Here is an 11,216-nt window from a genome sequence, read left to right on the forward strand (position 1 = left end):
CTGGCCAGGAGGAACCAGCACCCCCCCCCCCCCCCCCCCCCCCCCCCCCCCCCGTCTGCAGCCAGAGGCCCGCTGGCCAGATGGTTCACTTAGGCCAATTACTTGGTGCAGGACTGATGGTAACATTAGGTGGGCTCCGGCAGCAGTGCGGTAGGAGTGAACATAACAAGCCTGATGTAAAATTCATCTTCTGGGGTCGCTTGTTGCTCACTCCCGACGGTTGCCCTTCAAAAGAGAATGGCTTCACAGTTTTGAGATGCTTTATATGCTTTTATATGTATCTATAGATATGGATTTATATTTATATAGATGCATGTGCATTTCTATAGATGTTGTTTATAGCGTCAAGGAAACATTAACATTCGACTCTGGTTCGATTCTATGTACCAAGCCAAGCATTCACGCACACTCACGCGTACATCACACATACAAACTCACACACGCGTGCTTGGTAATTGGGCTGTGAGAAGTGTGCTGGCTGAGTCTCCTGTCTCCCACCACCATCGTTGGGTTTTTTCAATTAGATTGGCGTGTGTATGCTTATCAGCGTTCACGGGCAAGGCGCAGCCCAGAACAAACCGTTTAGTCTGTTTGACCCTTTTTTGGGGGGAGGGGGTGATTTGAGGATATTTAACCTCAAGAATGATCCTTGAAAAAAAAGAGGCCAATTATAATATATTTGGGCCTGGGAATTGTATTTGGTCTTGTCGATCTGGAACGTCTCTGTGAATATCTCCCTCTCATTCTAATGAGATGGCTCCTGGTCCTTAGCACCGCCCCAGAGGAGAACTCATGTGTTACAGCAGAAAATGAAGTGTGAATCAGACACAGCAGTAGTAGTAGTAATAGTAGTAGATGCATCTAAAAAAAAAGAATATTTTATACTTGCAACAAGTATGAATAATCATGAGACCATACGCACCTGAGGTGATGTCAATATAATAAGCGGTGATATCCCGGCGCCGGCTGTTGCCGTGTAGCCTACTTTGTACAAACACCTTGCCGCGGAAACCCTCTGATTAAAGCGCCGTTTGATTCGTATGAGCACCAACAACGGGAACTAACGGAATTTCTCAAGCTGTGATCATCCCATCGCGGGTTTCATATCATCATCCCCTTTGCTTTCTGAGGAGGAGCACGAATGGCACCGCGACTCGCGACACTGCCACGGAAGAGAGCGAGCCGACAGACGTACTTCAGCAGCCCACCGCCAACGCGAGCAATCCCCAACAGCCTGTTAATGTTTCGCTCTTTTTCTCACTGGCCCCCCACTTCCACCGTGCGTGCTTGTGTGTGTTGTGTGTGTGCGCGCGTTGTGTGTGCGTTGCGTGTCTTTTTCGCCTTCCTTTTCTTTTCCCGCTGATGTCCGACCCTCGAGTGATCCTTACCTTGGAGCAGCTGATTATGCACAAGCAGCTATTACGTGGCATATGCCATCACTCGCGCGGCCCCTTCGGTGGTGATTGCCCGTCGGGACTGACTCTGCTCGCCTCTCGAGTGAAACACAAGCTAATTGGGGACCGGCCCTCTCTTCCAGCGCCGCCGCCGCCTCTACTTCCAGCGCCGCGGCTCGTCCGTCAAGGGCCATTGGAGGCTTTCAGTAGAGGAGAGGGGGAGGGGGGGGAATTGGCCTTCACAATCAAACGAAAATGGTTTAGGTGTGTGTGTGTGTGTGGGGGGGGGACCTTGGAGAAAGGCACAATGGAGGGTGAGGATTTGGCGACGTGTTTGTATGTTTATTTTCCGGGTATTGATTATTTTGTTTGTGTATGTAGAAATAGTGTTTCCCTTGGACACCCTCACCCGCTAATTTGAGCTTTTGCAGTAGAAAACGCTGGACTGATTGGGAGAGAGAGAGGTAAAGAGACATGGAGCAAGAGAGCGAGGGAGAGAGACCCAAGGCCGTAAACTGCAGTTATATAAGAATCTTGAAATTATGTGTGGAATACATTAATACAGAGAGCCACTGTATGAACAGGCTGTCAATAATTCTGACTAATCAAAAAATCCCATATTTATTCTCGGGGTTTGTGGAACTTTAAAACGGGGGTTTGAAACGGATCCTCTACTCTAGCTGTGGCTCCCATCACTCCACTGGAACATAAATAATCCTTAGATAAGTAACAGCGTTTATTCCCTGCATCGCAGATACGAGCACTGGGAACGGATGCAACAATGAGGCTAAATTGCGCTACTTTGTTCGGCCGTTTAAGTGGCCATAACAACATTCATTCCCATGACGCAGGCGGCACTATCGCTGGGATTGCATCGATGCCTCTCGTGCCGGAGACTCGCTAATCACACCGGAGTCACTTACAGTGAGAACAACACACCAAGTGAGAGGTAGTCACCGTGGAACCAGCACTGCTCCTTAAAGCGTGGAACACACCGGCAACACCGTTGGCCATCTGAAACGTTTAGGGAGACTCAAATCTGTTCGGTGTGTACAGCTGTGTTGGAAGCTTTTGGAACAGCGTGGACAGTGTCTGGTCCGATTCAACATGCATGGTCTGAGGGCGTTGGCAGTCTGAAGATTGGAACCATTCGATACTCTGATTGGCTAGCACGCAATCAGCGAATGAGTGTGGTGTGTTGGAGGGGCAGACTAGCACCACAAGACTAGCGCCGCCCGATGTTAAGGAGACTTATTGCATCTCGCGCAAGCGCAGAACGTACACCTTAGTGTGTAGTTGGCAGTAGTCTTTGCGGTGTGTTTCAATGCAACTTTTCTTCCGAACGGGTCAGATGTGAGGCAACGGAGTGGTCGGGTAAGTGCAGTTGGCCGTTGGTTTGAGTCTGGGCGGTGTGTGGAACCCTTTAGTCCTGATGGCTCTACCTGTTGCGGCCGCGTGTGTGACGGTGATAGCCGAGGACAGTAACAGATGCTTGGTTCTTAAAGGAGAAAAGAGGGATATTATTAAAGTACATACATATTGCGTTTACCCCGCGCAACCAAAAATGCACTTCTCTGCATTTTAATGATTCTTAATGATTCGGGGTACTTGGGCGTTCGCCTGGAACCCAGGTGTCGCTGGGCGAATGTAAATAGTTCTAATTTGTCTTGTTGCTGAGGCTCAGGGCGGTGGTGGTGGTGAGGGGGTGAGGGGGTGGTGCGGCGACGGCAGGGAGCCCTGCACAGCCCCCGGGAGAAGGGATACGCTCTGTTGCTTTTTATAGGCACAGCCACATTTTTAGCTCAATTTTCGGGCCGCAAGATGGATGGCTTCGATAAGCGCTCGGCGGCTAAGATGCTAACGTTGCATCATCCCCATCCAAGGTGAAAAGAGAAAAAAAGCGAAACACAAGTGGAAGGAATAAGTAAATTCAGCGCGCCACGCCGTCGACTGGCAGGGTTGGCAGCACTGTCGCCCGGGTGAGGCGGGCGGGAGGGTAGGTGACAGACGGACAAAGGCTGAATGCATGCTGGGTAATTAGCAGGGGGGGGGGGGGTAGCCTGTTGGAAAGGTCAGGGGAACCGCTGTCTCCCTCTCAGCAGTCGCCACTCGCCACATTTCCTCTCTCGCTCTCGCTCTCCCTCCCTCCCTCCCTACCGTTTAGTTCACTTTCTTCCTCTTCCCTGTTTTCTGCCCCATTTGCATTGTTAATCTGCTGTAGGCTTCTGACCACACACACACACACACACACACACACACACACTCGTACAAACGCACACACACACACCCACGTGTACGCGTGCACGCTCAAAAGCACACACAAACACACGTACAAAAACACACACTTCTACCCATGTACACACGTACACACTTGCACACACACACAAACACACACACTCGCACAAGAAAATGACTTCATGTCCTCCGATAAATCACTGGGCCAGCGCAGCACAACACAGGCCGGCCTGATTGGTCGATAAGCCGCATAGAGCTAAGGCATAGGAGGCCATTGTCACCGTTTACTCAGGAAATGGAGGTTTGTGCCTGATGGTGGGGTGTCGGATAGCATGATATTGCGCATTCCCAGAAGCCTCGGAGGCCTCCATGAGGCAGCACCGCGAGGCCTTTCTGTTTCCCTCCCTGAGAGACGGTCGTCCATTGTGGAAAGCCTCCATTATCTCCCCCCTGATCCGCTGGCCCTGGGTAAACTGTGTGATCATTCATGCAGAGGACAAAAGTGTCTCCACAACGCACACATGTGCACTGACTCAGGCGGACACACTCACACAAACACACACAGAGCCACGGGGGTACTGGCAGGCACATGCACACACATGGATGGGCAGATGTGCGTGGACATGCAAACGAACTGGCATGTGTGTACCCTGCAAATACACGCAAACGCACACACACACATTGGCACATGAGCAAAGACACACACACACACACACATACACACACACTGCCACATGCACATGGTAATACAGAAACACACACACAAACAAACACATGGTAATACATAAACACACATACACACAAACACACACATGGTAATACAGAAACACAAATATACACACACATGGTAATACCGAAACACAAAAAACAGACACACAGTAATACAGAAACACACACACACACACACACACACACACACACACACGGTCATAGAGAAACACACACATAACGCAATAACGCATAACACATTGATTGTGTTTTTTCTCCGAGCGATTCTTGTTCCTTCATTCACTTTATATTTATAGATTTCCCCCCTCCTTAAACACTATTTCATTTCCTACTTAGCTTCAGGGCTTCTCTGACAGATGGGTTATCTCTCAGACCATACGGCCGTTTTCAGGAGGACTCCACCTGAATACTACGGCGGCACACACATGCACACACACTCACACACGCACACACGTGCACAGACACCAGCACCTATGAAGCAGCTCCGCAGGGCAGCCCTATATTGAATACACAAGGACAGATAGTATTTGCTGATATATGGTTCTTTGGCCTGAAGCTCTCTCTCTGTGTCTCAGTGTGTCTCTCTGTTCTCTCTCTCTCTCTCTCTCTCTCTCTCTGCATCAACATGAAAGGGAGAGGCGGGTGGGGGGATGAATCAGCGAGGGAGGAGAGGAGAAGCCCCTGTACGATGCAGGGCTGCTTTGTCTTCCGCGGTGACATTTAATCGGAGCAGGGGTGGCCGGTCTCTTGAGGAGACATCAGACCCACGCAGACGGGCTCGGCCCGGGTCGCTCTTTTCTTTATTTGTGGGCTTAAGTGAAATTAAATACAAAAAAGAGAACCCTCAAAAAGTGCTGACAGTGTTTCACATCGTGGGGGGGGAGGACGGTATGGAGAGGGGGGCGATGACAAAAGGGAGCTCCAATCATGGCTGAATGCCGCGCTAAGCACTTTTTGTTTCCAAAAATAATCCACAAGTAATCATAATATCGTCAGGGCTGGCAGCGGAGAGGCTTGGTAAACAAACCGAGGCCCTTAGCACCGCTCAGCCTCACCCCTGGTCTAGTGTGGTGCGGTGACTGCGACTGGATGCTTGGACTCCACTCACGGTTAACCGGCCAGCACCCCATCACCCATTTAAAATGTTTTGTCTGTCTGTCCGTCTGTCTTGTCAATCATGGCCCCTATTGCACCCCTGACCATCCCTGGAAGGAGGGATCCCCCCCTCTTCGGTCCTCCTCAAGATTTCTTCCTCGCTACTTAAGGGAGTTTTCTCTTGCCGCCTGGAGGGGTGGGGTCATAACTATACGGCCTGTTAAGCCCTTTGAGACTGTACTGCTGATTATGGGCTATACAAAAAAAAGGTATTGAATTGAACCTAAACCTATACTCTGTGTTCGCCCCCCCCCCCCCCCTTGTCCACTTCAAGTGCCGACCATGGAAGACTCCTCCGTCTCTCCCTCTTCTTCACCGGAGACCACGCCCGCCGTTGCCACGACGACCTTCGCCCCCAAGCTGGCGCACAACGCCACAGCTGCCCCCGGAGCGGGCGCCGACCCCAGGGATGGCCGGGACCCCTTGGAGGGCTCCCGGGGCTCGCCCACCGTGCACCCCACCGCCCCGGACATGCCACCCACCCCCCGGCGCTTCTGCGAGGCCATGCGGCGCCGGGCCATCGACTGGCCCCAGACGCACACGGGGTCCGCCGTGGACCGGCCCTGCCCAAAAGGGACCAGAGGTAAGGGGAGGGGGGAGACGTATGTGGGAGTAAAGGTTGGAACGTAGCTCAGGAGGTAGCGCAGGTTTAGCTGGTGACTGTAAGGTTGCTGGTTCATTCCCTAGCTACTTCAAGCTACTTCAAGAGTGTCGAGGTGTCCTTGAGCAAGATGCCTCACCGTGACTGCTCCTGGCCGTCGCCCCACGTGGCTGACACCGCCGTCGGTGTGTGAATGTTTGCATGAATGGTTGAATGTGAGCCGATGTTGTAAAACGCTCTGAGTTACCGCTGGTAAGAAAAGCGCTGTATAAATGCAGTCCATGTACGATTAACATGAAGTCGTCGTTTCCAAGTTTTGATAAAAAAAAAAACGATGGCCTTGGTATTGTTTCAAGATGGGAGGAAACGATTAATGCTCGGGTAGCTGAGTGTTGATGTGTCCGTGAGCAAGACACTTAACCCTAACTGCTCCTGACGAGCTGGCTGTCTCCTTGCATGGTTGACTCTGCCGTCGGTGTGTCAATGTGTGTATTAACCGATGTAAGTCGCTTTGGATTAAAGCGTCTGCTAAATGTCCTAATTGTAATTGAAATTGGATAGGCAATGTTGAGAAATCACACAGAGTGTGCTAGATTTGAAAATATCCAACCAAATATCTCAATCCTCATCCCCCAAAGCCGTTCCACCAAAGCACATGGCTAGCTAGCTAGCTTTAGCGCTAGGTCCACCTGGCCATGTGAAGCAGGTAGCAGGATAGGTAGGGAGACAGACCGGTTGGCCCATCACAGGCCTGCGACAGCCACAGGTCCTGCCTTTTTTTGTTATCAGAGCGTTTGATTTGTTAACTGCTATGTTGACGTTAAGACAATTTCAACAAATACGACAAAAAATATTACCAAATAAAACGTTTACGTTCGCTCTTAGCCTGTATCTCAAAACCCCCAAAAAAGGACCAAGCTTTGGACCTGGGGTGACAGGGCCTTCTCAGTGGCACCCTGCCTCTGGAACTCCCTCCCCGACCACATCCGACAGGCTAACACACCCCTTCATTAAACAGGCCCTCAAAACACACCTTTTCAAGATCGCTTTCCCCACATAACCTCCTTCTCTTCTCTCTCCTTCCTCCTTTCAACTATTCCTAGTTTGCTCTCCCTCATGCATGGGTTCATCTCAGCTAAGCCAGCAGTACAGCCGCAAAGGAGATTTTCTCTATTCCCGGCTCAACGCAGTACTCGAAGCCATTAAAAGCAGCGGCGTTGAGGAGACAGCTGATTGGTGCGCCAATTAACCGCACCTCAGTCCCATTATAGAGCTCCTCGTCAGCCGGAGAGGTGCTGTCACCGAGTACGAAGAAAGCAAAAAAACAATATGTTTTTCAAGGCTTCTTTTCTCATTGCGTTGGTTGCCGGGGTGATGATGCCTGACAAGTCGCCATCCGGCGTCGCTCGTTTGCGCGCCACTAACGTAACTCCCTGTCAGGCGAGCGGCGCTCGTAAGTAACAATCAGGTATCTCATTTACGCGCACGTGGCATCAGCGCGAGCAATGAAATGAATCCACCTCTCAGAGAGGCGGCTATTTAAAGCCCACCGGTGCAGAGATGGATGGATAGTTGGTCGGCAGCGTAAAGCCTGTCACTTAGCAACAGGCTATACCGTTACACCTAGCCCATAATAATCCCCCGACGGTGTCGTATGCATATTCTCCTTTCTTACCTTCAGATGACTTTGAGGTCTGTTTTTTTGGTGTTTATTTATATATTTTTCGTATACTGCTGACCGGCTGGTTTTCCCCTCTACTTCGGGAGAGACGGCATGAATGGGAAACTCAGCAGGAAGGCGGCCGTATCGGAGAGAGAGGGGGAAAGGGGGACTCTGGCCGCACTCCAACTGTTGTTGTGTTTTCTTCGCAGGAATCGCCTCGTTCCTGTGCTCCGCGGCCGGCACCTGGTGCCCCAGAGGGCCGGACCTCAGCAACTGCACCTCCCACTGGGTGACCCAAGTCGCACAAAAGGTAGAGAGAGCGTCCACCCATGGTGTCGTCCTGAGAGGATCCGAACCGTGACCGCCCCACCACAGCACCCGTAGCACCCACGCTTCCAGCAGATCTGCCCCGTAGTTCACTGGTTGTTGTTTTTGTAATTTGCTGCAAATCCTGGTTTTGTTTAATGGTTGTTTAATGTCGGGCTGCAGGTAGCCCGACACTTTGGTTTAAGTTGTTGCTTGCACCGGTGCAGCGGTGTGTTCCGTGCGCTGCGTTCAGCATGCAGGTGCACATTGTTTACCGCTATAATGCAGCATGGCTATTGTGCTTGGCCAACAAAAGCGGCCATTGATTTAGACTTTCCTGCTGCCACAGCCGGAAGACGGAAGAAAAACACACACCTCGCATTTGAACACCTCGCATTTGAACGTTTACAGTTTGGTTGAAAGCCCCTGACCACTCTCTCTTTCTCTCTCTCTCTTTTTCGCTCACTCTCTCTCGCTCGTTCTCGCTCCCTGTCTCCCCCCCTCTCTCACCCTCACCCTCCCTCTTCCCTGCTCTCTCTCTCCCACCCTCTCTCTCACCACCCTCTCTCTCTCACCCTCCCATCTCTCTCCATCTCTTTCTCTCTCTCCCCCCAACCCCCTTCTTGCTCTCTCTTTCTCGCTCTCTCTCTCTCTCACCCTCGCTCTTCCCTGCACTTTCTCTCTCTCTTTCTCTCTCTTTCTCTCTCTCTTTTTCACTCACTCTCTCTCGCTCGTTCTCGCTCCCTCTCTCCCCCCCTCTCTCACCCTCACCCTCCCTCTTCCCTGCTCTCTCTCTCCCACCCTCTCTCTCACCACCCTCTCTCTCCCCCCCTCCCCCTCTCTCTCTCTCTCGCTCTCCCCCCCTCCCCCTCGCTCTCTCTCTCTCGCTCCCCCCCCTCCCCCTCGCTCTCTCTCACACCCTCTCCCCCCCTCCCCCCCTCTCTCTCTCTCTCTCTCTCGCTCCCCCCCTCCCCCTCTCTCTCTCTCTCACACCCTCTCCCCCCCTCCCCCCCCCCTCTCTCTCTCACACCCTCTCCCCCCCTCCCCCTCTCTCCAGATCCGCAGCGGGGAGAACGCGGCCAACCTGGCCAACGAGCTGGCGCGCCACACGCAGGGTCCCGTGTTCGCGGGCGACGTCAGCTCCGCCGTGCGGCTGATGGAGCAGCTGGTGGACATCCTGGACGCCCAGCTGCAGGAGCTGCTGCCGCGGGAGAAGGACTCGGCGGGACGCAGCTTCAACAAGGTAGGCCGCCGCCATCGCCGTGGGAGGCCCCGCCCACGGCGGTCTGCCCTCCCGCCGCTGCACTCTTTAGAGGTCGTGTCGAGGACCCCCAGCGCTACGTCAAGGCGACGACACTTTACCCAGACATTCAGTGAGGGTCGGGTCGGATGTGGAAGGTCTGGAGAGTGTGCTCGCACGTGTACGTGCACGTGCCATGCGCGCACATACGTACACACAAACGGACATACACATACACACTCGCATGCACGCGCAAACGCCAGCGCACAAACACACACACAAATGTGCACATGCAAACCTACACACAATTGCACACAAACACGCATACAACAAAACACACACACACACACACATACGCCGGGGTCAGGGGGGCAGGTCTTGCCCCCGGGGACGTCCCATTTCCCAGCAGCCTTCAGCGGTAATCACCGGCTCAGGACGCCGCCTCCACCTGGCAGGTCCAGCTTTAGGGAGGTCAGGTGAGGGTCTTGAGGCCTCCCCCCTCCCCCCTCTCCTCCCCCCAACGCCTCCTTCCCTCCCTGCAGCTAAACCCTCCCCCCAACACAAAAACTGTGACCCTCCAGTCGTGACAAGAGAAGCAAACACACACACACACATAAATACACACACACAGACAGACAGACAGACAGACAGACAGACAGACTTCCCCTGGCCCTCCTGGAGCTGGAGTGCCATGCAGCCCTGGGAGGGCGGGGTAAGCCCGAGACAAGCCTGACGTCCCCCCCGTCCCCCCCGTCCCCCCCGCCCCCCGCATCCCTCAGCGGCTGACAGTCCCATGGAGAGATGAGTGGCAGCCGGGAGGATGGAGCGGGGGCTGGGGGCTATATTGCTATTTTGACGTGCTGGTTTGCATGTAAACAAGGGGATTCTGGGCAACAAATAGCTACCCCCCCCCCCCCCCGCCGACCACCTTCTTTCCCCCCCCACACACACACACACAGCTCAGGAGAATGATGGTTTCACCAAGGCCGCCATGTCCAATTGCCGCTGTCAAATTATCCGAGCGGCGGTCTTGTGCCGGGGAAAACAAAGTGTGCCGATTTTCTCCATGAGTAACTTAAACAGCTCGCCCGCCAGGATATGGGAACGTTTTGTGCACACACCCCCCAAAAAAAGTTAAAAAACGTTTCCTCACCGCTCCTCCCTCGATGTATTTTCCGGTACGAAGACAACCAGTCGTTCTGCAGAAACTGAGAAGCCAATGACCACAAACACATTCGCACACACACACACACACACTCACAAGCAAACGCACACGCACACTCTCACCTCCCCTGGCCCTCCCTAGAGCTGGAGTGCAAAGCAGCCCTGGGAAACAAAAGAAGACACCCAGAGTGGGAACACAAATCACCCTATCCAGGGTGGTTGTCAGCAGCCCGTGTGTTTTTAAAGCCCTCTTAATCCATAGCGGAGGCTTCTATTTCGGAGAAGTCTCCGTCTCGCGGCCTATTTATATAACGAATGGTGAAAGGCCCTTCCAGGAACACCTTCTTCTCCCGGCGCCCTATCCGTGAGGCCTCGACTCAACAGATGCATCTCCTCCACTTAGCCATTCCGTTTTTTCCTCCAGCATGTCCTGACTAATTCCCCCATGTTTGAGCGTATTCCTCCTCACCACCACTGGCTCCTTAATGCTCCTAATGTCTATTGCTCTCGCCACTCCTGCTCTCTCTTTTCTGTCTGTTGTTGTTGTGGGAAAAGCTTCAAAAGCGGGAGAAGACGTGCAGGGCCTACATGAAGGTATAACTCCCCCCTCCCATCTACCTCTCTTCCCCATCCTCCCCCACCACAACACTGGAGGCCCCCTGAGCCACTTGCAGCTCTCATCCGCGACTGTCCAACCCGCAGCATGCCAGCCCTGTCTCCATGGCATGG

At 53.0% G+C, this 11,216-nt stretch overlaps 1 protein-coding gene across 1 annotated transcript in view; it reads left to right on the plus strand.

The window, feature by feature from the left end:
- Positions 1–11,216, plus strand: part of adgrl2b.1 (adhesion G protein-coupled receptor L2b, tandem duplicate 1) — a 69,648-nt gene that overhangs the window by 39,637 nt on the left and 18,795 nt on the right. The window contains exons 6-8 of the mRNA XM_079750583.1: positions 5,788–6,096; positions 7,987–8,087; positions 9,141–9,326. Of these exons, the coding sequence (XP_079606709.1) occupies positions 5,788–6,096; positions 7,987–8,087; positions 9,141–9,326 (596 nt within the window). The remainder of the gene's footprint in view (positions 1–5,787; positions 6,097–7,986; positions 8,088–9,140; positions 9,327–11,216) is intronic.

This window comes from Pollachius pollachius (genome assembly GCF_949987615.1).
Source record: "Pollachius pollachius genome assembly, chromosome: 14".
Lineage (NCBI taxonomy): Eukaryota > Metazoa > Chordata > Actinopteri > Gadiformes > Gadidae > Pollachius > Pollachius pollachius.